Genomic DNA, 27562 nt, shown 5'->3' with positions numbered 1-27562 from the left:
AATCCATTTGGATGAAAACATTACATCAGTACGAAACGAGTAATGGAACAATGCTAAACGATTCTAGCGCAAAGATAGTCAATTGAAACAAAAATAATAATACAATCATACTTAATATAAATTCTAATTTCAATGTTAATGTTCAATTACCAATAGTGTTGAATTGCCTGTAGCTGTAGTAAAAGCAAACATTGGCCCTGAAACAAGGTACGACATCTGTACGAGATGTAGATGGACATAACTGTGTGGTATCTTTATCTATCTGGCTGACACTTGGCACTAGTGAAATTTCTATGTTGATTACAGATTGACCGAACAGTATGTATGCTTTATCAGAGAGGTATGCCCCTACTGCAATATCTGAAATTAAAGGTTAAAAAAAATCACGATGTTTGCTTTTGTTGTTGTTGTTGTTGTTCTTTTTAGTTCTTTTTTGTTTGTTTTTTTTTCTGTTTACTTAAAGGCTCATTATGCCTCAGAAACTTTTTTTTATTTTTTATTTCTCAAATGCTTTTTAATGTCGGTGTACTTTTATAGTTTCAAAATAATTGCTAAATTACTAAATGACCAATTACCTGAATCATCTTATTCGACTGTTGGTTTTTGCCCAATTAGTACAGTTATAGTGAATTAGTATTTTGTATTGAACGCAAAATACTGCTTTGTTCACATTATTCTGATTTTTTCACATTTGTGATAACTTTTTTCAGGTAACAAGCATCTAGCATTTCTAAAACCATTATTTAAACATTATAAAATTCATGTTTGGTCTTTCAAAAAAAAAAGAAAAAAAAAAGTTCCTGAGGCATAATGTGCTTTAAAGGGGTTTGTGGGTTTGTGATTCACTTTCAGCGTTAAGAAGCTTATATTGAAGAAGCTAGTCTTTTAGTTCAAAGAAAGCCAAATGTACGGATTAAAGTATGCTTGTTGTACTGATGGGCACAGCGGTTTTTTGTGTGACTTACTGTCGGTTGAAACAAACAACTGATACAAGTAAGTCATGTCCGGCGTTTCTTAAAACTAAGCAAAAAGTAAAAACCATGAAATTAACATATTAACTAATGTCTCATTAATTGTGATCAAGCACATACTCTGCAACTAAAATCGCTAATATGTACACTGGCTAAAGTGCACATTGTCTTTTTCTTAGGTCAACATGACGGCTCTGTCATAATAATTATAACAAAGAAAATGTAAACGCCAGGTAACAACAAATTTATCTCATTTGGAAGTATATGACAAATTGCTCTAACGCTACTTCCTAGTGCATGTCCCCGATATCTAGTGTCAACAGAGGTAAATCGTTGTCTTATTGTTGATTTTCTTTGTAAACTCGCACCGAATATCGAAAATCAAAGACTGATATACCTTTGTTGTTTGCAAGGAGTGATGAAGAGATATAAAAATTAAATACTAAAATAGCTTTTATAATGCAAATAAGGACATTATGTTAAACTGATTATAAAATATTTGATAGCTTACCATTGACTTCATCATTGTCCATATCTACAGCTTTAGAGAAAGAAAATCCAAACGACCTGAGTTCATCGCGAAAAGAGCCTGCCGCAATTCTTTGTGAAAAATGAGGCCACACACCGGTTTTACAACCATTATATATATAGATGGCGCCTCTCAGGTCATCCTCATAGGGAGCGCCAATCACTATATCTAAAAATAGCAGCCAATAAACACATAAAAATATATACCAAATCTAAAAATAGCAACAGTAATTGTGCAACGTATATGTGTATGTATTTTGAACGACACTGAAATGAAGCAACTGCGTTTACCATTAAGGCCATTTTGGTTTAACAAAACCATGGCAAAGCCTAAAAAGATATAAAAAAGTGAAAGCATTGAAAAGGGGTTATGAAACATGATCATATCACTTCACATACATACCGTTATACTTGTCTTTATTTATATCTCCTAAACTAGCCATTGCAGTGCCAAATCGCGCACCAGAACTGTCACTTCCGGTCAATGTGTATGTCATAGGTTGAAATGTCTAAAATAAGCAGAAAGTGTTGTAACCAAAATTAATTACAAGTAGAACTATACTATTATAATATAATGTTTAAACCAACAAAATATGGTTCAATTCAGGCGCATGCGCATGCCTGTCTGAAATAATGTGTTCAGGACACCTGAGGACTTTTTGTTGTTGTTGTTTTCTTTTTCATATATTAACATATTATATTAATAAATAAATGCATGTATCCATTTGGAAATTACATCAAAATGGATGATTATTTTCGTGGTAACTTACCATGGAATTTTGTCCAAGATATACAATAACAACTCCGGTTTCCTCGCGTTCACCTTTACTGTAAAATGGTGCCGCGACCAGGAGATCGTCCAGTCCGTCATTGTTCACGTCAACTGTACACAGAGTAGCCCCAAAGTAGCCATTCACTGGAATCTATTAAATGGAAGATATAAAAAAAGAAACTTATATGGATTATATTTTATATTCTACTAGTATTTAAAGCAGCACGCCTCCAGATTCGTGCTAATTTTCATGAAAATTTCGAAAATGTATTTGAATGTGTAATATTGTGAAATAACCAAAAGGAAGCAATTTACTCGTTATCAATGGCACTTACTACCACGTAAATTATCAAAATATGGTCAAAATATGCATAAATAGCCTTTACTGTGTAAGTAACGCAGTAGAAATATAGTTAGAAATACTGAAAAATCAGTCAATAATCGCACCTAATATGTAAAATATTACTTGAATCTTGAAACTTTTTACTTGTCCTTACATCTTAGAACATTTTTTCTCAAGTTTGATTTTATTGAAATATTTTGACTAATCTGGAGGCATTATTCATGATTCATTATGTTCTTTGTCTACGTTTTGGGTATATTTTTCTCTAACTAGGGTATATTTTTTCTGTTTTCGCGGGAATGTTATTTTAGCTTTATTCCCGTGCACTAGATATCCTGAAAAAATCCATCGACTCAGATTCAGTTCAATAGTATATAAGAAATTGACAAGTTTCTATTTTTGCGTTTCCTACTTTCGTTTTGAAAAGTCCGGTAACCGTAATATAACATTACCGTGAAATTGCGAAATTTGACAAACGTAAAACAACTGGTATACGGAATTTGATGCCTGGTTTTAAATATATTGATCTTTATTTAGTAAGTTGACATCCATTACTTGATATCTTGTCACCACAATTTTAAATAATGTTGACTGTATTCATGTACAGTCCCCGGAGAACGCATACTTGTATATAACAACAATCTACAGCGTACTGTAAAACTGATAATGTGACGCGTACAAGAGATTTTCATACTAACAAAAGGAAAAATTGGAAAATCAAATATATATATCAATTTAATTTTATTAAAGTTTTCTTTAGAACATTTAAATAAAAGTTGTACGAAAATTTCTGCATAAGTATTCGAGAACACTGTTTCTGAGTGGTTTCAACTGAAAGCCATTTGATGCCTCTACACGATACAAGTAACTTTTGTGTGAAACCCGAGCAGAGGTAAGAGATATTCCCCTATTTGCATTACAGTTTTACACCCAACGTAGTACATACAGCCTAACTTGTGATATAGAACAACCCTTTACAAAGACCGCGTACAACTTTTCTTTTCTTAGAGAAAACGATATATCGCTAGCTTACCTCAATCACTTCTGAGCCATTCAATGTAAGATCAGGGTCTTCAAGGATGAATTCACCTCGATTGGACCCATACAGGAATACCTGTAAGTAAACATGAATAATAATACGATTTCCAAAACAAAATTGATATAAAAACACATTAAGTAGGAAAGTTGTTTACTCACAATTATGTGTAGTTTTTTTGTTGTTATTTTGGTATGAATTAAAAATCAAAATGGTAGGTAGTAATTATTCGACAATCTGTGGGGGGACAAGAGGAAAATAAACAAACAAAACATATTGGGAAAGAGGATAGCCCTTTGATGAATATTCATTAGCCGCTATATATCCCGCACTTAAGGGTCGGCGTTATAAATAACAGTTAGTCAATATTTATTAACCTATAAAAATTAAGATAAACAATGTAGCTTCAATTGTACTAGTGTTTTTTTTTTCCAAAAAATAAATATCTGATAATTATTGCATGCTAATCTGCCATCCATATAATGCTAGTACAAATTAAACATAAAAATGCATAAAACATATGAACATGATCGAAGCATATATGAAAGAGGAAAAAAAACATTAGAAAAAAAATGTCACCTTAACACGCGACATAAACGTGATAGAACTCCATTAAAGTCCGGTTTAAACAACGGATATATGCTAAATTGGGCTTTTAAGGATTATATTGTCCTTTTTAAAAAGCATTTCGTTAACTAATTGTTTTTAGCTTATTTTATTTGTCTTTACATGTACCTTGTTTCTTTTCGCCAAATCATTTATTTGTGTGTTCGCATTTTCACAAAGTCGAGCCAAACAGCGAAAATAAGACAAAATCGGGCAAAAATATAATATTGAAATGTGTCGTGTTTTTGTTTATGTACATCCGTCTGTCATGTTTGTTTGTTTGTTTCTTTATTACAGTATGATACAACAAAGTTAGACTTTGCGATTGAATATTTTCGTGGCGAAAAAGGGAAACTACGACATGGTGTCAATTAGCCACCATAGCTTCTGCATAATTTTGTTACAGCATTACATTCTTATATAGTCGATCGGATAAGGAAATCTTTCAAAAGCTATCGAAAGTGCAAAGATCGTTTACTGTTTTCTACTGAAAATGCAAAAGTAGTTTCGAATGAGTTTGCAAAAGAGTCATTTTATTTATCGGGTGAAAAAAAAGTGCAACGATCATTTTATGTACTCGAGTGAAAGCACAAACTATTGTGGCGTTTATATGCAATAACCATTCTTTTAAGGTCCAAAGCGTGAAAAAAGGGAAGTTTTATTAAACGGGGTAGGAGTGCTCGATTTAAGTCAAAATTTTAGAGTAGAAAAATAGTTAAAGCAGCTACATATTCGAGTGTAGATCGCATGTGCATCCCTGGGAATCGTTGAAAGGCGGTGTTACCACTGTATCACAGACTATGCCACCTTAAAACAAATCTGTATACGAACTTAAAGTTCAATAATCTATTGTTGTCAAATGTCAAGGTAAAAGGCACAAATAAACAGATATTTATTGATTTTACATGTCGTCTGGTAAAAAGTATCTGGCATAGAAAGTTTGTTCACATATTAATTAAACTTTTCTAACAATTATTTCCATAAATTATCAATTACGTAATTCACTGCAGCAATTACTAAATGTTCGGAACCTTTGTTCACAAATCAATTTAATGACTCAAGCTTTAGTGTCATTTCTGTTACCACAATGACTAACTTTGGAATTTATTTTTCCATAGACTGAATTTAATGAGATACCTTCACGGAAATAGATAATTAAGGCAAAATAATTTGTTTCTTGTGATGTGAAAGCAGACACTTAATGTTCGAACATGAATTTCTCGTAAAACGCTTCGAATATGACTAGATGTACGGGGACTGCCAATTTGACAGAACAGACAGGAAATTTAGATAAGGTGAAACATCTAACTATTTCGGTGACAGGAAAATTTGAAATCAGTGACAGGAAACTATCATAAGATATGGCGGGTATAAGGTGACATAAAACAGTAAATTAAGTTGGAATGACAGGAAACAATTATATTTTCAGTTAGTCATTGACTCAGCCTAATGTGTCATCATATTAAATCACCTTTCTATCAACAGATAAAATTCCATCAGATCTCCTGCTGTTTGAGAATTTTATTACGTGATTCAAATGATTTGAACTGCTACAAAATGTACTGGCAAACACTTAAGATTATATAGAATTACCTGGAAATATCGCATAATGTGCTATAGCTTTTAAATACCAGTCTGCATAACTGATAATCAAATATGGTCCTTACGAGTTGAACAGACACATTTCAGACGCATCAACAAATTTTAAAATCTTGATCAGCTTTTTTTAAAGTTGTCGAGATAGAAACGGACAAAATATGCCGGACTTGTCCGAAATTATGTTAAATGCTATAACTTAGTATAAGCAGTTGTGGTTATATTAGACTTGAATTTATTTTCAGTTGATCTTATAAGACATATCATTAAGTCTCATCATTTCATCATTATGTGGGATGAACGTTTGGTCTACAAATCTTGATATGGGAGAGTTCGAATTCCGGATGAGGTACACGTGTTTCCGTGACGAATAGGTTGACATGACGATAATATAATTACCAGATTGTCATCATCATCAACGGCTGTTTCAAGTGGAGAGGTTGAACACAATTTCAGTAACTGAGGGAAAGAAACAAGGTAATACTGGTACGGAGTCCCGTGGCCCCTCATTAGGTAACTGCCCACCATTATATAAATGAGATACTATAAAATACTGACCGACCACTATGGTGGGAGCCGTTTAAAATATGAACGCCCAGCCAATGGATAAAGAATAAAAACATGTTGGCCAATCTTTAGGTTGCCCACAGCTGGGACAATTAGACAGACAGACGGGAGTAGGCAATCATTTCTCCACTTTTTCCATTCGCCGGATAGGGGGTGGGGTGGGGATGGTGGTGGCTAGAAAACCTAATATAAATTTGAAATGATTTTGTATGCATTTCTGTGCTGATGGTTAATAGTTTGTGTACCGATAACCTAACCTTGTTTGTAAAGCAATGTTTAGTTTTAAATATTGAAATCAATGCAGGCACTTCAGAGATAGCGATGATTTACTCCATATGTGTGTGTGTGTAGTTGTTGTTTTTTAATTTGTTCAATGGCTGGACGCCTATGTTTTTCATAAATATTACAAGATTTAGTTTTAAGTCAATAAGACCCAGTTCGGTTTGTATGATACCTAGGATTGTAATTGCAGAGGAAGACTACATGTGTTCCTTAATGCAGTATTTTAAAAACAAAAGTGTTCCCTCTATCCGTAATCTACTAAAAACTTTTGAAATTGCTTTGCCCAAATTTTTATTTAGAAAAGTCCATTCTATGTTTAAGAAAATATTGTACAAGAACAAGAATGGCTTTAATAGCGGGGTTTTTCCTGTATATATAAATATTGGTAAGTAGATAGCATTGTAAGACAATATGATGTTGCTACTGACTACAGAATAATTTCACCAATTTCACCTTAATTGCAATCCAACCAGTAACAGATTACAAATGAGAAATGATGGATTTTTTTTCGTTTTCTATACTAGTGATTTGTCATACTCGTGTGTTATGTGTTACTGGTGGAATTTAAATGACACACTTCAGTGACATGTTGTTTTGAGATGTCAAATAAATTTAGAGAAAAATAAATAACAGTGCCTTGTTTTCTAAGTTTTACGGAAAGAAGCTGCTACACTTGTCGTAAATATTACGGTATTTGATGAGAACTGAGATTGTAGACTATGGTTTTAGAACATGTGTTGCCAGGAGAATTCATCCATCCAGTCTATATAAATTAGCATTCTCCAAAAGGAAACTTCTACCTGGCAGCTACTCGGTATTTCTAATATTAAAACTATTCACCTTACAATTGAGAGTTTTTCATCAAAAACTGGACGTGTCCATTTCTTGTCACAGAGGGAAATGATGTTGAACATCTTTTTTTACATGATCTTACCTTACTTGAATAGTAACACGCGACATGAACGTGATATAACTCCATTTAAGTCCGGTTTAAACAAATGCTTAATTAGGCTTCGAAAGATTAAGGATTATATTGTCCTTCTTAGAAAGCATTTCAATAACTTAATTGTTATGCTTCTTTTATTTGCCTTTACATGTACCTTGTTTCTTATCGCCAAATCGTTTATTTGTGTGTTCGCATTTTCACAAAGTCGAGCCAAACAAAGCGAAAATAAGACAAAATCGGGCAAAAATATAATACTGAAATGTGTTGTGTTTTTGTTTATGTACATCCGTCTGTCATGATTGTTTGTTTGTTTCGTTTTTTTACAACATGATACAACAAAATTAGACTGTGTAATTTAACATTTTCGTGGCAGAAAAGGAAACTATGACATGGTGTCAATTAGCCACCGTACTTCTGCATAATTTTGTTACTACATTACATTCTTATATTTAGTTCATCGGATAAGGAAATCCTTCAAGAGCTATCGAAAGTGCAAAGATCGTTTACTGTTTTCGACTGAAAATGCAAAAGTAGTTTCGAATGAGTTTGAAAAAAAAGTGCAACGACCATTTTATGTACTCGAATTTTGGCGTTTATCCAGTCTATAATTAAGCAATAACCATTCTTTTAAGGTGCAAAGCGTGAAAAAAAAGAAAGTTTTATTAAACGGGGTAGGAGTGTTCGATTTAAGTCAAAATTTTAGAGTAGAAAAATAGTTAAAGCAGCTACATGTTCGAGTGTAGATCGCATGTGCATCCCTGGGAATCGTTGAAAGGCGGTGTTACCACTGTATCACAGACTATGCCACCTTAAAACCAATCTGTATACGAACTTAAAGTTCAATAATCTATTGTTGTCAAATGTCAAGGTAAAAGGCACAAGTAAACAGATATTTATTGATTTTACATGTCGTCTGGTAAAAAATATCTGGCATAGAAAGTATGTTCACATATCAATTAAACTTTTCTAACAATTATTTCCATAAACTATCAATTACGTAATTCACTGCAGCAGTTACTAAATGTTCGGAACCTTTGTTCACAAATCAATTTAATGACTCAAGCTTTAGTGTCATTCCTGTTACAACAATGACTAACTTTGGAATTTATTTTTCCATAGAATGTAATTTAACGAGATACCTTCACGGAAATAGATAATTAAGGCAAACGAATTTGTTTCTTGTGATGTGAAAGCAGACATTTACGAGGACTGTTCGAAAAGAATTGCTTATTGTCCTCTATCTCGTGATCCATGTTGGACACGATAAAAACCAATATACATACCTGTACCTACACAACGGTGTATAAATGTACATGTTAGACTAAGTGTAAGACATACAATTTGCCATTTAAATACACGCAGTCATTGACCACTGTAGTAAAAATGGTTGGTAGAAGCGTCGACAAAAAAGATGAAATACGGGCTTACATCATAGCTCTCTCAAAACTGGGTTGGTCTTTGAAGCAGGTCTCTACTGTTTATGGGCCTTCTTGTGTGTCTTATGACACAGTTAGGCGATGGAAAAGGAAATTTGAGTCTGGTGTAGAGTGCATCAAAAATGCACCAAAATCAGATAGGCTTAAATCTGCATCTCGTAACGAAATCGTTTCCAAAATAAAAGATATCATTGAAGGAGATGCCAGATGTACAGTTCGTGATATTGCACGAAAGGTAGGCATATCACTATCAACGGTTCACTTTATTTTGAACAGGAAAATTTGAAATCAGTGACAGGAAACTATCATAAGATATGGCGGGTATAAGGTCACATGAAACAGTAAATTAAGTTGGAATGACAGGAAACAATTATATTTTCAGTTAGTCATTGACTCAGCCTAATGTGTCATCATATTGATCACCTTTCTATCAACAGATAAAATTCCATCAGATCTCCTGCTGTTTAAGAATTTTATTACGTGATTCAATTGATTTGAACTGCTACAAAATGTACTGGCAAACACTTAAGATGATCTCGAATTACGCATAATGTGCTATAGCTTTTAAATACCAGTCTGCATAACTGAGAATCAAATATGGTCCTTACGAGTTGAACAGACAAGTTTTAAACGCATCAACAAATTTTATAATCTTGATCAGCTTTGTTTTAAAAGCAGCCGAGACGGAAACTGACAACATATGCCGGTCTTGTCCGAAATTATGATAAATGCTATAACTTCGCATAAGCAGTTGTGGTTATATGTGACTTGAATTTATTTTCAGTTGATCTTATAAGACATATCATTAAGTCTCATCATTTCATCATTATGTGGCTACAAATCTTGATATGGGAGAGTTCGAATTCAGGATGAGGTACACGTGTTTCCGAGACGATCAGGTTGACATGACGATAGTATAATTATCAGAAGTTCATCATCATCAACGGCTGTTTCAAGTGGAGAGGTTGAACACAATTGCAGTAACTGAGGGAAAGAAACAAGTTAATACTGGTACGGAGTCCAGTGGGCCCTCATTAGGTAACTGCCCATCGTTATACGAATGAGATACTATAAAATACTGACCACTATGGCGGGAGTCAAATACAAATGCCAAATAAATGAATAAAAGCATTATGGCCAACCTTTTGGTTGTCCTCAGCTGGCACAAATTGAAAGAAGAACAGGAGAAAGCATGTCTCGATTTTTAGGTGGGGTGGGGTGGGGGTGGTTGTGGCTAGAAAACCTAAAATAAAATTGAACTGATTTTGTACGCATTTTTGTACTGATGTTAATATTTCATGTACCGATAACCTAACCTTGTTTGTAAAGCAATGTATAACTTCAAATATAGTAAATCAATACAGGCACTTCAGAGAAAGAGATGATTTACTCCATGTGTGTGTATGTGTGCACGCGCGCGTGCGTGCGTGCGTGCGTGTGTGTGTGTGTGTGTGTGTTTTAAAGTTGGACGCCGGTGTTTTCAAAAGTATGAAAATCATATTTCTTTCTTATTTAGTTTTTAGTCAGTCAGATAAAGTTCGGTTTGTATGACAGCTAGGAATGTAATTTCAGAGGAAGACTGCAGGTATCTCTTCGTGCAGTATCTTAAACACAATCTACTTATTCTAAATGCTGTGTTCTCATCGCCGATCAGATCCACTCGATCAAGCACGATCAAACGATCGGGTACCGGTTTAGCTCGGTCTGCATGCGTGATCGGGGGTGGTCGAAGCGGTCTACCTTGGTCGGCATGGCTCGGGCTTCCACCCGAATTTTTTTGACATGTCAAAAAAAAGAGTAGCGATTGGGTAGATAAGCGGTCGAGAAGTGATCGAGTAGAAGATCTAGTTGATCGAGAATAAATCGTGTAACGATCTAGTTTGGTCGGTTATACATCGGGTATACATGATATTACCCGATCTGTACACGATCATCTCGACTTCTACTCGAGCATTATCCGATCGCACCCCGATCAACTCAACCTCTGTTCGATCTATTGTTCAGAATAACCAGACTATTACCCGACTGCTACACGACCACACACAATCGCTTCCCGATAGTTATTCGACCATACACGAGTTCACGTGACCTAAACAATATATAGATGTAAACTTATTGTTGGTGTCTCATTAGCTGTTACAAATTTGAAGAGCAACTTCCGAATTCTGTCAACAAAAATGCCCAGAAAAGGCAAAAAGGCAACATGCAGTACGAGTAGTAGGACTATCTGGACCACAACTGGAACTGCTAATCTCCATCATGAACTGATTTGAACTAGGAATGTTTGAAGATTTTATTCTAAACAATTCGATACACTCGATTACGATCATTACGATCTGGTCGGGTGGAAATCTTGCAACGATCGAACAGAGGTCCAGTTAGTATAGTTGAGATCGTGTATGACTCGCGTATAAGTCCGGGTGATCGAGAAGAAGTCGGGATGTTGGTCGGGTTGTCGTCGAGATGAAGTCGTAAAACATCGTGTAGGGTCGACTTGAGGTCGTGTAGGAGTCGTGAATGTGCATTTAATCCAGCTTGTTCGGGCTTCATCGGGGAATTAATGTGATCGGGACGATCGAGTTGATCTGATCGGCGGTGAGAACATAGCATATAATATACTAAAAACTTTTGTAAATTCTTTGCCCAACTTTGAATTTATAAAAGTCCATACTATGTTTAAGAAGGGATTTCAGTATCAAAACACAAAATATTGAACTCCCAATAGTAAAGCTGATGTGCAGGCCAGCTGTGCTATATACTGCATGTTGGAAAAGGTTAATAACCTTTTGTTTCATCAAGTTAAGAGTAAAAATAAACAGGGAATGATGTATGAAGTTAAGAACGTGTGCAACCGAGATATAAAGATTTACTCGTACATGCATGGACCAGGGTTCACGTGTAACGTAGAATTACTATCTGTCACTCCACGAGTAATGTGCCATGTGAGAAAATAGTTACATGACAAAAAAACCCACAGTTCTTCGTGTTGTTTTGGCGTCATACCAAAAGTTAAAAAAATGACAGTGCCGCAGGTACTTTGCAGACTGGGTAATAGAATTAATCACTAACCTTCCCAGTAAGATGATCTCGTGGCGCTCCTATAGCAAACATGATAAAATCCCCGCCAAAATATTGCCCACTTGTTATTGCATATCCTGTAAAAACAAAGCAAAATTTATTGTACTAGGCTAACCATAGAAATATGCGATTTGCACAATTTAAGGCCGATTTTTAATAAATATCACAACCCAAATAGTTTTGTGGTGATTTTAATATGATTGACAATACTAATAATATCAAAATAATAGAGTTATTTGCCTTCTCATTTCCAAATTGTGTTCGTGCACACAACCACAACCCGCAAAATTATTTAAGGATTGCCTTAAACCATTTCATTTGTAACCTTATATGTTTTAAATAAGTTTTTAGCGTAAAGTTTGATGTTTTGTCATTTTTTTTAAACTGATAACGTATTACTAATGAAAATTTATCTTTTTTTATCTTTAATTAGTCAAGATTAAAAATTAGGTCATATATATACATGTAGTATTTATCATCCAGAATCATATATATATATGCATTAATTAATGCGCTAGGATGTGCAAACTGGCTGGGCAAAGGCTAATCACTGGTGGTGGTGTTGGTAGTTTTCACTCCGGATCACGGCAGTAAGCCACAGCACAGTTTAACCACCGCATCGTTCCTGGGCAGGCTGTCAAGCAGTTTACCAGTACTAGTTGCCTTCACTTTCGCTAGGAACTGATAACTTATGTACCTGCCAGAGGAGAGATACAGCACAAAATGTAGAAAGAGAATTTCATGATCAGCCACAACGAAAGTGACCTGCACCGTCTGGGAATCGAACCCGGATCACCCGATTCACAGTCCAAGACTCTACCTATTGAGCTAACCGGACAGCTAAAGGCTAATTACTTAGTATGCAGAAATATTAAGCGTCACATTGTTTGGATATGTTTCATTAATTCGTTTTATTTTCGGTAGAATACTTTCAATGTATCCAATGTCAAAACAAATATAGATTAAAATATTGCTTGTATGAGTGCAAATGTATGTGTGTACATTTGTTGAAAGAAACTATTTGTTATTCTTTTTTTTCTAAATTGACAGCGGTATTTTACCAAATAGCTTATATTATGTAAATATATCATTGAAACAAAACAAACAAAAAACATTTATAAATGAAAAGTTTCGACATATAGAGGATAATGCATTTTCCAGTATTCCTCAACATGTTGATCATATCTAATAAAAAAATTACAGTTAGGTTTGAAATTGACATTTAGTATTTAGTTTAAGTAGGAAAATGCACTAAATGTAGGCTTAATCTGTATATAATTAAATCTTTATGTATGGGTTGATAAATATTTTTAGTAAGCTTTATTGGAACTGAATTATATGTCTGGCGTAGTGATTTAATGACAGTAATTATTAAATACAATAATTATACACTCTATGTACATGTAAGTAAATAACTAAATGAAAAGAAAGAACGGAATACAGTTAAAAACGTGTACTTCGTTTCATAAATAATATATATATTTATATACGGATGTTGCTAGGTGCTAGATACATGATCCGATTTGACATATCAAAATATAGCAGACAGAACAAAATATCATTATTCATCATATAAGAACTCTGATAACATTTTGTTTTCCAGATATATTTCATAAGAATATCCTTTCCTCAATATCTGAAATACTTGTGGAGAAGACCAATCCACTTAAATTCCATGCAAAACGTTATATTAGTAGCTGCTGCAATGCAATGTTACTTAAAATGTGAACTTAATCTAATTTTAAAACTCACCCGCCATTTCGTTCCTCTCTGTGGGTGGTTTTATGTTCTCTGTAATCAATGCATCAGAAAGGTGCAGGTCTATAAAGCCGCCTGTAAAATACCACAAGCCCGGGGCCCCTAATAATAAATCTTTTCCCTGTAAAAATAATAATAGTATATCTTTAAGATGAAATGTTGCTGTTGTTTAATGCTGTTGTTGTTGTTATTTTTTTCTTCAAGTTGAGTTTTAATTCACATCGTCACTGTACAAGTCAAATTGCGACTTAATTTGACCTTAATTGTCAGCCCCTGCATAATTCCATGCACCGGTAGAGCGTAAGCAAGCTTTATAGCTGTATACAAAAAGTCTTGAGAGAGATTTGAACCCACCGCGGCACAGTTAGTGACCTTTTTTATACAGCAATTGATGAATATATATCCATGTGATACAATATATATCTCCATATTTCAATCAGGATAAGTAATTCTTCTACATCAAAATAATTAACATAAGGCCAACAATTAATTAGAAAAGTTTGTAATGTGTTGCTTTAAGATATCATGATAAGTTGCTACAAAAATATGTATCAGCCCATGAATAAATTAACCAATTTCATCTGACTTACAGTCCAACCTGGAACAGATTACAAACTAGACCTATCACTAAAAGTGATTAATACCCCAACCAGCGACTTTGACTTTTTGAAAAATAAGTGGTCTGAAGAAATATTTGAAGTCAACCTATAGTAAATGAAGAATCAACTGTGTACAAAGAATTATTTCAATTAATTGCATTCCCAACCTGGATCTTCTGATCAGCTTGCTATACACCAAGTTTGATTCCTAATTCTAGTTATTATCCGGAAACCATTTTTTCTATTTTTAGTTACCGTGACCTGGACCTTCACCCCAGTGGTCCAAGTGCAATACCAACCGGGGTTTTCATATAAGCTTGCTATACAGCAAGTTTGATTATAAATCTCATTCCTAACTATAGTTATTGTCCGGAAACCATTTGTCTATTTTTTGTAACGGTAACCTTGACCTTCATCCCAGGGGGTTCAAATGCAATAACAGCCGGTGTCTTCATATTTGCTTGCTATTACAATATCTCATTCCTAACTCTAGTTATTGTCCGGAAACCATTTTTCTATTTTTATTAACAGTGACCTTGACTTTGATTCTAGGGCGTCTAAATGCAATACCAACCGGGGTCTTCATATTAGCTTGCTTTAAACCAGGTTTTGTTACAATACCTCATTCCAAACTCTAGTTATCGTCCGGACACCCTGATATGGACCGACGGACCGACCGACCGACAAGCTCATGAAGCTGACTCTTATATACCCCCCTTAACTTCGTTTGTGGGGGTATAATAAGAAATGATGGTCTTTTGTTTTCTACACTAGAAAATTATGTCATACTCATGTGTTATAATTTAAATAGCACACTAAGGTGACGTCGACATGTTATTTTGAGATTTCAAATAAATTTTAATAAACAACACTGTCTTGTTTTCTAAACATTACGGAAAGAATCTGTTACTCGTAAATATTATATTACATGTGAACGTCCTGAAGGTAGCTGATATCGCAATAAAACATGTATTGCCAGGATATATTAATTACCAGATCCTGTCTATATAAATTAGCTTTCTCCAAAAGGGAACTTTTACCAGGCAGCTACTCAGTATCCCTCATATTAAAACCAATGACTTTTAACAATGGAGAGTTTGTCTTTAAAAATTGATGACATCATTTTCTAGTAACAGAGGGAAAAGAGGTGGAACTTCTTTTTTCATGATCTTACCTTACTTGAATAGTGTACGGATGAACCTAGAGCGCCCATACCATAATTGAGTTTTGTAATGTTTGTTCTGGGATCAGTCATTGTTTGCTTGTCAAGCCCAACAAGCCCGGGGATCTTCTTGATGTTGTTTTTGTTGAAATCTAGAGGTATTTCATAGCACAGTCCATTCATGTAGTAGATCTGAGCAACTTCAAATTGTTTGTTATACCAGCGATTAGCGCATGTCTGTAAAACATATTTAACGCCCTTAAATAAGTCTTTCATGGCATTTTAACTGAGTTCTAATAGTACGTGTTGATAAAGTTAGAACTTTCCGCTCATAATCAATCCGAACTCTGACATTGTGTCAGAATAGTAAATAAACTAAATTAATTGAAAAAAAGCCTTTATTAATGATACAAAAACGTATTACTCAATGCACCAAGATATCTTTAATAAATGTAATTATTTTAAAGATATACTATGCTCAAATTTGATTTTTGAAAATATTAATAATTGTTACACAGTCTCTTTGTATGTATAAAATAAACATGTTTCTACTTCATTTAAAGTAGATATGTTATGTTTTGAACTCTACACACTATAGGTGGTCACAATATGAATATATAGTGTCATTAAAAAACTGGCAGTTTTTTAAGAAAATGACCAACTATACTTGACCCGTAAAAGGGAATGCAGCTTTCCATACATAATTTATTCATTCTTTTATTAAAATCAAACATATTCAGTCAGAATTTCATTGATTTCAATACATTTCTAAGATAGAAATATTTTACCAAAAGATGAGCATAGTACATCTTTAAGAATGTCAAGTCACCGCTAAGCTTCGGAAATCGTTGACGGGTTTGTACGAGCTATTAATGGTACATTAGGGCTCACATAGCTAGTCTAGTTGGCATGTTTGAGCTTGGTTATTAAACGCTTAATAAATAATCAGAATTAAACATTTTACCACAATGCCTGCGTCTTTATTAACATCAAGAGAAGCTCCCAGCCATTGACCGTCTCTACCATGTGTAAATATTCTATTCTTGCCGTTAAACTGTGCCGAATCACCTTCGGTTTTGTCTGAAGATAATTCACACAAACACAAAATATGTAAAAATTTAGGAAAAGGGAGCAAGGAGAAAAAGCTGGAAAGACTGATTGCAGAAGTACTAAACGTACTTTGATTTTTAGATACCAATATTCTGTCTTTATACCATTTAATGGCTGACTGAATGGACAGACAGACGGACAGACAGACATGCCAATATGTAGGGTTTATGGACTTTCTATTTGATATTTATGTGCCATTGTCCTAATGAACGGACTTGGATGGAAAGACGAATAAAGGGATAGATGGATGAATGGCCGAACGAACATACAGACGGACGGACGGACGGATGGATAGATTATTCTTAGTCACGACGTCAATATTACATTCACATAGTAATAGGAAAATATACAAGTTATGTGAAAGGTCACTATATAGCGACCTTACATGAACCCTCCACCTCCTATAGGCAGCATTTTATACGCAATCGGGCACTTCCGTATTTAACGACCGGCGACTTCCGATAACTGGCTTTACAGGAAAAGCAAAACAACACTTCTATAGCGGGATTCGAACTCATACTGAGAATAAAACGTTTTTTAATACTTAATGTAATCGTGACAATTACGACGAAATGCCCTTTCCATATACATGTATATGTTATTTATTTGTGTAACCATTCGATACAAATTGGGAAGAGTAAGTAGCGTGTGAATTATGGGTGATGTTACTGATTGACAATATCATAATTGAGGGGAGGGGTCAAAGTCGGTACTTATACTACGGAAAGAGATCATTAAAATGTGTCGAACACTCTTAATTATCTATATAATAAACAATACATCCCACTTTGGTGAATTAACAAGCGAAGCAAACAATACAGTTTTCATTTCATATTGTTATGCTAAAATGAGATATATTATTGTATAAGATTGGGTTGATATTATGCTAGAGTGTCAAAACGTATCATCCTATTTCCTTTGTTTTCGGTTTCGAGAGACAACTTCCAAGTTAGTTTCATAATTCTCAAGTTAGTTTCATAATAAAGTTTCTGAAGTGTTAAAAAAAGGTTCACTGTTGAGTTTGACATTTTAATAAACATGTTATTTAATAATAATCGCATGATGCGGTGATTTGTACCTGAGGTTCCTCAGCCGTCATACGCCAGTAACATGCTTTATTGACAGTAACGCACTGTGCGTTATCTTAGAAAAAGTGTGCCCTATTTCAAATAAAGTACAGTTATGCAAGGATTTACGGCCTCGATCATTTTCTATAGAGCAAAACCTTCGATGTCACCCAAGGCCATGATATGTTATAGAAAGAGCATCGAAACAAGAGGCGAGGGGGCGTAGCCCCCGAGTTTTAATCAAAGTGCCGAGTGTTTTGATGTTCTTTCTCTTTTGTATCATATAGTCAAACATAAAAACACGTGTCTTATTGTCACAATATGAAAACCCGAGAAAAAAAGTAACCAATCAACGAGCATCTGGATATGATATTTCTATCGCTTTCTCTTGTTCTGCAGTCACAATAAGTAAACCCCAGCAAAACTGAGTCAATCAATGGGCATGCTCTGAAGTGCGGGTAACAAATACCTGCACTCCAGTTATTGCACTGTGCATGCATCTGTATACGATTTAACTCTGACACATTTTCAACAGAAAGGTCCCCAAACTATGATACAATTCAATATTGTATCATAGTTTGGGGACCTTTCTGTTGAAAATGTGTCAGAGTTAAATCGTATACATATACATGCACAGTGCGTTAACTGGAGTCCGCACGCCAGAGCGTGCCCGTTGATTGGCTCATTTTTGCTGGGGTTTACTTAATGTGACGGCAAAGAGAGGGAAAGCGACAGAAATATCATATTCAGATGCTCGTTCATTGGTTACTTTTTTCTGGGGATTCATATTGTAACAAAGGGAACGTTTTTTATGTTTGACTATGATACAAAAGAGAAAGAACATCAAAACACTCGGCAATCTGATTAATACTCGGGGGCTACGCCCCCTCGTACAAATCAGATAGCCTCGTGTCTATTACTAATTTGTAGGAGCAGTAGTCCAGTGGTAGGACGCGCGCTTAGGGATCGAGAGGTCCCGGGTTCGAACCCCACCAGGGGCACTGCTAATTTCCTTGAGCAAGAAATTTACCTGCGATTGCTTCACTTCACCCAGGTGTAAATGGGTACCTGCGAGGGTGGTATAATTCCGTTGCGCCAAGTGTCGGCTGCACTAAGCGGAGTTAAAAGACTCCCCAGGGAGATTGATAGATAGATACCAGTAGCCCGATGACCAGGGGTAATAGCTGTAAAGTCGGTGAACGTGCGTAAGCATGAAACTTAGACTATAAAATGCAATTACTTACTTACTTACTAATTTCACTGTTAGTTTGCTGTCGGCAACAGTATATAAATAACATTTGGGTTTATGAGTAACCATCCCGAGAAAAATACTGTTACCCGAGGCATAAGCCGAGGGTTACAGTATTTTACGAGGGGTGATATTTTTACTGTTACTCACAAACCAATGTGCTATTAATTTTAATACCCCGAACAATAACTTTTATAATTTTATTCTTTTTTCTTTAGAAAATAGACCACGTGACCAGATGTTATACTGTTAAAACTGCTGTAACAGTACAAACTTCTTAGTCACGTTCTACACTGGCAACCGAGCACTCACATCATGGTCTGCACTGTGCACTATATAGTCAGTCAGTACATTTTTTTTAATTTACCTAAAAAAGAACAATGGTTTTGTCCTGATTGAAAGATGGGCGTGTCCATTTATGATATTTTGCATAGTAAGGGTTAATTGGAGCTACATTGTGAAACAATATTAATCATATTCGAGCTCTAATATGGTATAAATCAGCAGAGGACGGATGACAAAATGGTTGTGACCAAGTTCTTAGTGACCGGTTTCGAACTCACTTTAATTGGGTGGGGAGAGGCAAATATCTTAACCATTAGGCCATCGCTCGCTTAACCATATGAAATTGCGGTTGATTATTTTGTTAAGTTATTTTTTCATTCTGTTTTGTTAAATCCTGATACATAATGATTTATGCTAGAGGCTTAATGACCCTCAAAACAAGGTCTTACAGTTTTTGAAATGTGTACAGTATACGGTATGTATTTCGACTCTTCCTTTTAAAAAGGACTGATATTAATTATGGTTTTGCTGTATCTGAACTTTACCATATATATGTATATTTTATCTTTACGACAAGCTCATATTTCACTGTATCCTGTGTACTCAGGCATGTCACAAAACATTGCTATGTATATAGCTGGTATGGTACGTGTGTAGGCTACTATTTCTTGATTCGTAAAACTTTATACTTGTACTTAATTTACAGGACAGAACATGTTCATAGTTGTTTTTTCTGTGCATATTTTTCCTTGTTTCCCCTGGGGAAAGGGTTACTCTGTTCTTATATTTGACACGAGCAGAAACTTGTTTAGTTAAGAATTATTGTAACTGGGTCACATTATGACTTTAAGATGTTCATTTTTTTAATAAATATACATATACATGTATACAAATAAATCGTTGAAATAATGACATCTGATATACAGCACAAAATAAGACAATAAAATCATTATCTTTCTATCAATACACCTAATCAACGATATCTTATTATCAATACACATAATTAACGATATATTATTATAAATAAATATAATTGACGAAATCGCATTATAAATACACATAATTTACGATATCATATTATCAATATACATAATTAACGATATGTTACTGTCAATACACATAATTAACGATATCTTACTATCAATACATGTACACATAATTAACGATATCTTACTATCAATACACCAAATCAACGATATTTTACTATCAATACACATAATCAACGATCTCTTACTATCAATACACATAATCAACGATCTCTTTCTATCAATACACATAATTAACAATATCTCATTATAAATACATATAATTAACGAAATCGCATTATAAATACACATAATCAACGATATGATATTATCAATACACATAATCAACGATATCTTTCTATCAATACAACTAATTAACGATATGTTACTATCAATGCACATAACCAATGATATCTTATTATCAATACACATAATCAACGACATCTTATTATCAATACACTTAATCAACGATATCTTACCATCAATACACCTAATTAATTATCTCTTATTATCAATACACATAATCAACAGTCTCTTATTATCAATACGCATAATAAACGATATCTTACTATCTATACACTTAATAAATGATACCTTACCATCAATATACACAAAAAAGAAGCTTATATCGTTCCTGTACAATAATACTCGATAACGCACAGTTATCAATACTTTACGATCAGTGCATAAAACACTAGATATATACTATTTGATATATGCCTTCAATGCCTCAAATAATAGATATCTTACAATCAATTCATGAAATAATCAATGAATGCTTTCATTATTGCAGTAATACAATCCGTGCAGATATCTTACTGTTGACATCTTACCTCAAATGTACAAAATTATCGATATGCTACTCAAACAATGCACATAATCGTCAATGCGCAAAATTTCACCATCAGTACACAAAATCTTATCATCAAGGTTGAAAATCAGCGACATCTTTTATCAGTGAACAAAATAATCTTCTTTATCTTACATTTATTGCACACAATTATTGAATTGATAAAAAACTTAATGATGTGAATATCTTACCATCAATAAACAATTCCTCGCAGCTGCGACTACTGAAGTCTGAGGTAAAAGTACATTTATATATAGCACCGGGTCTATCTGCATCAGGAAGAAAGTGGCTGTTGTCTTTAGGAGCACCTAGTAAAATCCTGCAAATATAAACAACAATTGATTTGGTGATAATTTGGTGATAATTTGGTGATAATTTGGTGATAATTTGAAAACAGAATATTTTAGATTAGAATGACATCCCTAGTAAAATGGGTCTTTATTTTCCTTGGAGGAGAGAGAATGGACCGAAGTATGTGTGTGGATGGGAAAGGGGGGCTGGTAAGGTTGCTAAATTAAAAGCAATAGGTAACGGCTATTTGGGCTCTAATCTCGTGAAAGGCGTGGGTTTTTTTCATGTGAAGAAGCTATCCATCTAGTTGATGGAAGGTCCTTTTTCAACTCGGCTGTCATCTTGTCTTTGAAAAAGTGCAATCGTAAATGAATCAGAAAACTTCGAATTCCTCGACCAGTAAAGCAAAAAAACAAAAACAAAAAACTTGCCATATTGCATTTACAGTGTCGATGTGACATGAAGTACAACAGGACAGTTAAGCAAAGTTTACCTTGCCAGCTCTTACTGGCTGATATGTTCCGTCGCTAAGTATGGTGTGATTGCCTGATAGGTACAATGGCATGTCAATTGGGTCTATGTTTTGAATTTGGAGAAGTCCACTGTAAAAATGAGGGGATTTTAATATGAAAATGTAAAAACAAAATCAGCAGCCGACATTATAGACGCTGGTTAAACTGAACAAATGTATAATGTAACATCAATGTTTTTATTGCAGGAAATGTTAGTACGAATTTGAACAATGTGCCCCAGCACTGCTACATACATGTACGCAAATGCAGTCTCCTACGAACAATTGTGAAAATCCTCGAATAAGTGGCAAAGACCATACATACACACGTTTTCAGAGTGTATGTTTTAGACAGACATTATCAGAAAATCGTTAATGCTGATACAAGAAAACGCTAGGAATTATTGAAATTCTTTTATATATCTCATTCTATATAGCCTACAGGTGCACTTTAAACATGTAACTATTGTAAACTGTTTATCTGGAATCATGTTGCAAGGAAAAGAATCAATTTGTATGGATAAAATGGTCTGGTATTTGTTTATACTCAAATTACAAATCTGTTTAAAAATGAATTCAAGAAGATAATATAAGTTAAGAAGACAATAAACAAGTGCATGTGTACATGGGTGCTGCTTGCTCTATCTACATATTTTAAGCACATACGTTGCGCAAATATTTTTTGTAGGTATATAAATATATGCTTTAACTTATTTTGGAATTAACCAAAACTCTCCATCTTATCATAAAAGAAACGAGCTGCTTCGGATCAATGTATAATAATCGAAAACTAAACACGTAAACAACCATCTTCCCCATTAGCTCTTTCTCGAAATTTTGACATAAAATAGAGGAAAATTATGCTGACACTTAAAAAAGTACTTTTCTTTAAGTGGAAGTCTAAGGAAACAATTCATATTACTCGGAACTGGTTATCAAATGGGAAATGTTATCTTGAAGGTTTTTGGTAACAAGATAGACTTTGTTGATGTTTTATTTCAAGAATATAATAAAGCAAAAATATGAAGGGTTTATGTAAATTTGAGTATTTTAAGACCTTAGAGAATTTTTTACTCAATTGAGACCGGGCGGGAAGGGGGTGTGGGGGGGGCGGTCCGGCCGATAAAATCCTTTGAACATTTCTTTCGGAATATGGAAAAATTATCAATCTAAAGCAAGTTATATCGATGCACACACAAAATATTAATAAGTATTGCCGTAAATTTCTACTTAAATTGTCAGCCGCAATTACTGACAATGAAATAAATAAGTTATTTTGACTGATTGTGGGCAGACAAGTTATACAAACACGATCGTATGAAGGTAAATGGAGGGATGGACGGACGAACGAATAAAGAACGAATAAAAAAGTCAATTGCTTGGTCAATCAATCAATCAATCTATACCAATCATGATATAAAATCAAACCCTAAAAGTTATAAGGCCTTAGTTTTTATTGCCTTTGGATCGTACAATAAACAAATCATTTATGTGTTTAGCCTTGTTGAGGTCGAACTTTATCACGCAGTAAACAGTCTTTTATATTTATTACTTTCCCGCATCTGTAATGTTGCCATAATTAAACAATTTGTTGTATTGACTTTACATCCTATCCCCTCCTTTCCTTGTATTTAATACTTCAATAGTACTATAAACTGGGTTTTTATTTCGGTGAGAAATTTCCTATGGGATAGCACATTTTTACCTATCCTTCCAGGTTTATCTGACTAATATTAACGCTTCATAATAAAATGAAAAATGCCAAACCTAAGGTAAACGCGGATATTAATCATTCAGTTATTTATTATTAGTTAAAGTGCGGTCGTAATTAATACAATTATCTCATTTCGTTAATAAGGGTTTAAATTTAGATATAAACTTTGTCACATATCCAACTACATGTACTTATAATGTATGATATTTTAAGTTTTACGACCGCCATATATATTAACATACTATAGATGTTTATTAATATATGAAACTGCGTATAATTTATATTGATTTATATTAATACAGTATAACAGAATGTAGTAAAACTATGTGTATTGATTTTGAACTTCTCGAAATGGCCGTCCTGTTTTTTTTTACATACATTATATCATTTGTCAAAAAAAGTTTTAAATGGTGGACACTAACGTCTTTAAGGTAACACTTAGCTGAGTAAGTTATGGAAAATTCAATGTACCCATAAATATTTAGTACTATGTTGAAATCCACTGAAACATCGATGACTAAATGTCATCGGAATATATTTAAATTTGTCTAAACAGACAAAGAGAGAGATAAATAAAAGAATGAACAAATCATTAAAAAGTGTCAGTCAGATCACTGAATCATATATCTTAGTAAATGTTCTAATATTTCTAAAAAATGTTTTACTGTTATCACCACCACTGCCCCTATCACCTTCATCAACAACAACATAGACAATGATAACAACATTACTGCTTGTAACAGGAATTAGCGTTATACATATAACCTTAGAGAATTAATGTTACACATAAAACTTAACAGAATTAATGTTATACACATAACTTAAGACAATTTATGTTTTACATATAACCTCAGAGAATTTATGTTGTACATAATTATAACCTTAGAGAACTAACGTTATACATATAACTTTAGAGAATTTATGTTATGCATATAACCTAAGACAATTAATGGAACACATATAACATTAGAAAATTAATGTTATACATATAACCTAAGAAATAAATGTTACACAAATAACCTTTAATTAAAGAATTAATGTTATTCAAATAACCTAAGACAATTAATGTTACACATATAACCTTAAAGAAATTATTTTATACACATAACCTTACAGAAATATAATGTTATACATATAACCTAAGACAATTAATGCTATACATATAACCTTAGACACTTACTATTACACATAACCTTAGACAATTGATGTTATACATATAACCTTAGAGAATTAATGTTATGCATAAAACCTTAGACAATTTATGTTATACATATAACTTTAGACAATTAATGTTACACATATAACCTAAGACAATTAATGTTACAAATAATGTATACAAATGACATATGACAGATTACTGTTGCTCGGCTCATTAACCCGAAAAACACTCGAGGTTTAACTTAAGTAGGCGAGGGGGTATTCATTTTAGGCAAAGTTGTGGATTTAACATTACACGTAACAGCTATTATAGTATCTTATTTAGTTGTGATAAATGGTATAATACTCGTATCAGGGTATACAAAATTATTGTTATGAATGTTTTATACATGTAAATAATGCTTTGTAAGTACATGTAGGAACGTATGCATTATTTAACAATCGTCGCATTAATGTTTAAAATTATGTAATTAAATACACAAGTATGGAGAAAAAAAACATTCAGCATGAAATATTGGACGACAATTTTTACACTAGCCTGATACATGTTTACTGTTGCGATAAATATTCATTTTTTTATTCTTTATAACAATTAAAGTAAAAAGTCAAAAGACATGTTAACCTCACATTTATCAAGCGGTGGCTTAACTAATTGGTATATATATACATTAGATGTACATTTGTCATACAGAACACACTTGTTTATATCTGGCCTGACTTTAACTGAACCTTTGTTTAGCGATATTTACCGGATTTCAAGTTTGTTATAAGCGGATTTTATAGTACATTTGTATATAATGTGTTAAGGAACATTTTACTCATTTTAAATAATTTACTGAAATTTTAATGTTATGATAAGCTCTTCAGGTCGTGGGCTCAAACCACTGGAATGCAACACCGCCTTCTCCAACCAGTTACTAGTAATGATATCATCGTTCAATGTTTGTATCAAATTTCTATAAGGAAATAAAAATAAACAGGAATAAACACAAGCATGATGTAATGTTATCAACACATTTATAACATATTATTTATTCGAAAAACTTTGCCATTTTCTGTGTTTCCGAGTTTCTTGTTTATTTATATGTTTTTAGGTAACAAGATGTAAATAGTATTGTTCAAAGTCATATCGACACTTATTTGATTTTTATTACGCACGGAAAAAGGCGAAATTTCCCGATTTTTTAACGAGATTGTCAATTTTGAATATTATACTCACCATCTATTTTGGTCACTTATGTTCAGCATGGCGACTGTGTAGCCAAAGTAACTTCCGGCATTAGGTCCATCAAGTTCTATTCTACTATCAGTGTCCAGATTAAATCCATTTATTGAATGAAACAGCGTTAAATAAAGCATTAATTTAACCACCACGAAAGAGCTATAGCATCGGAATGGTAATAGACCTGAAAATGACTTTGAACACATTATGGTGGAATTAATTAACACCGTATCACGTGGGTCACTCTTTTTAACTTTTGAGCTATTTTTCACCGCATCACAGCCGTCACAAAATTCAATTTCAAACAATTTTTCATTCATATCCAAACATACACGTATTTTAATTACGTTTATTTAATATCCAAATACATCAAGTTTCATAAAAATCGCAGCTTTACTTTTGTGTAGTTGTAATCCAACCTGGGTAAAAATATTTCATAAACTGTGTCACGTTTGATATTAATACATCGGGTACTCCAACTATGACATATATACACCCTTACCAGATATTAAAATATCCAAAAACGTTAAACTCGCATCGACTTTAAGCCCCCGCTTGTTTACATTTTATCCGTAATCCAAATATTGTCGCGTTCCTTTTTCTAATGTCAAGTATGAAATTTTTAACCTAGATTCAAGGACTTTAAACAGTCGTTTTATATAAGTATAAATAAACCACCTTGCATTAAATTGTAACTATATTACACAGGTATAACTTACATATCTGCTTTATATCAGAATTTAATCAAGTACATCGAAAGTTAAAGCAACAACATTGGTGGTTTTACACGCCAGACTATCACTGCACTACATTTAATAGTAAGGTATAATTATAAAGCCGATGCAGTACATTGTATATATTAACGCAAACAATTACTGCGCATTAAATAACACGCTTTCAATATCTTATATTGATCTCAAGTAAACAAAATATACATATAAACATATACAGTCCTCATTCGAAACACAAGAGAACGTCTGCCAAAAATATTGAAAATTCCGAAATAAGACACTCGAGTAATTAAACTGTCTAATCAGCTTCTTTAAACTATTTCCAATATGCCTAGAATCGTCTGCACAAGTGTATTGTTACCGGATCACCTATTCTTGATCATTTTTTACGTTGGAATTTTTTCGTAATAACTCATATAACCTTTTAGACAACTGCATGTTACGTATACATAGATAAAACGGTTTTGTCACTTATCTCTACCATCGCACGTGACTAATGAAGTACTATCACATGACCGATAGAGAACTGTCACGTGACTATCGATGACCCGTTCATGATTCATTTCCATGTTAAAAGATATTATTTCATATATGCATTCAAGGCAGTTAAAACAATGGCATTTTCCTTAACGTGATTAATAATTCATTGTTATTCTTCGGAAAGCCATT

General features: G+C 33.6%; 1 protein-coding gene across 1 annotated transcript; it reads right to left on the bottom strand.

The window, feature by feature from the left end:
• Nucleotides 1-142: 142 nt before the first annotated feature.
• On the bottom strand, nucleotides 143-27352 carry LOC132760512 (integrin alpha-4-like). The gene is made up of 11 exons (XM_060752499.1): nucleotides 26160-27352; nucleotides 21458-21585; nucleotides 16645-16760; nucleotides 15693-15917; nucleotides 13914-14040; nucleotides 12153-12238; nucleotides 3648-3728; nucleotides 2270-2422; nucleotides 1903-2008; nucleotides 1483-1668; nucleotides 143-360 (listed from the first exon to the last, which is right to left on the bottom strand). Exons 1-11 carry the CDS (start codon nucleotides 26480-26482, stop codon nucleotides 143-145), a joined length of 1749 nt encoding a protein of 582 aa, XP_060608482.1. The 5' UTR covers nucleotides 26483-27352.
• Between the last annotated feature and the right edge of the window lie 210 nt (nucleotides 27353-27562).

Source organism: Ruditapes philippinarum, unplaced genomic scaffold (assembly GCF_026571515.1).
Source record: "Ruditapes philippinarum isolate M1 unplaced genomic scaffold, ASM2657151v2 ctg8415_1_1_1_1, whole genome shotgun sequence".
Taxonomy (NCBI): domain Eukaryota; kingdom Metazoa; phylum Mollusca; class Bivalvia; order Venerida; family Veneridae; genus Ruditapes; species Ruditapes philippinarum.
Note: the sequence above shows the minus strand (reverse complement) of the source record. Positions and strands in the feature narration are given on the sequence as shown.

Excerpts from the sequence above, each read along its gene's own strand:
- LOC132760512 (XM_060752499.1), bottom strand. The coding sequence starts at position 26,482 with ATGAATGAAAAATTGTTTGAAATTGAATTTTGTGACGGCTGTGATGCG. Across the intron at positions 12,239-13,913 it reads AGAGAGGAACGAAATGGCGG|GATATGCAATAACAAGTGGG; the intron begins GTGAGTTTTAAA and ends TTGTTTTTACAG. Across the intron at positions 3,729-12,152 it reads GAGATCATCTTACTGGGAAG|GTATTCCTGTATGGGTCCAA; the intron begins GTTAGTGATTAA and ends GTTTACTTACAG.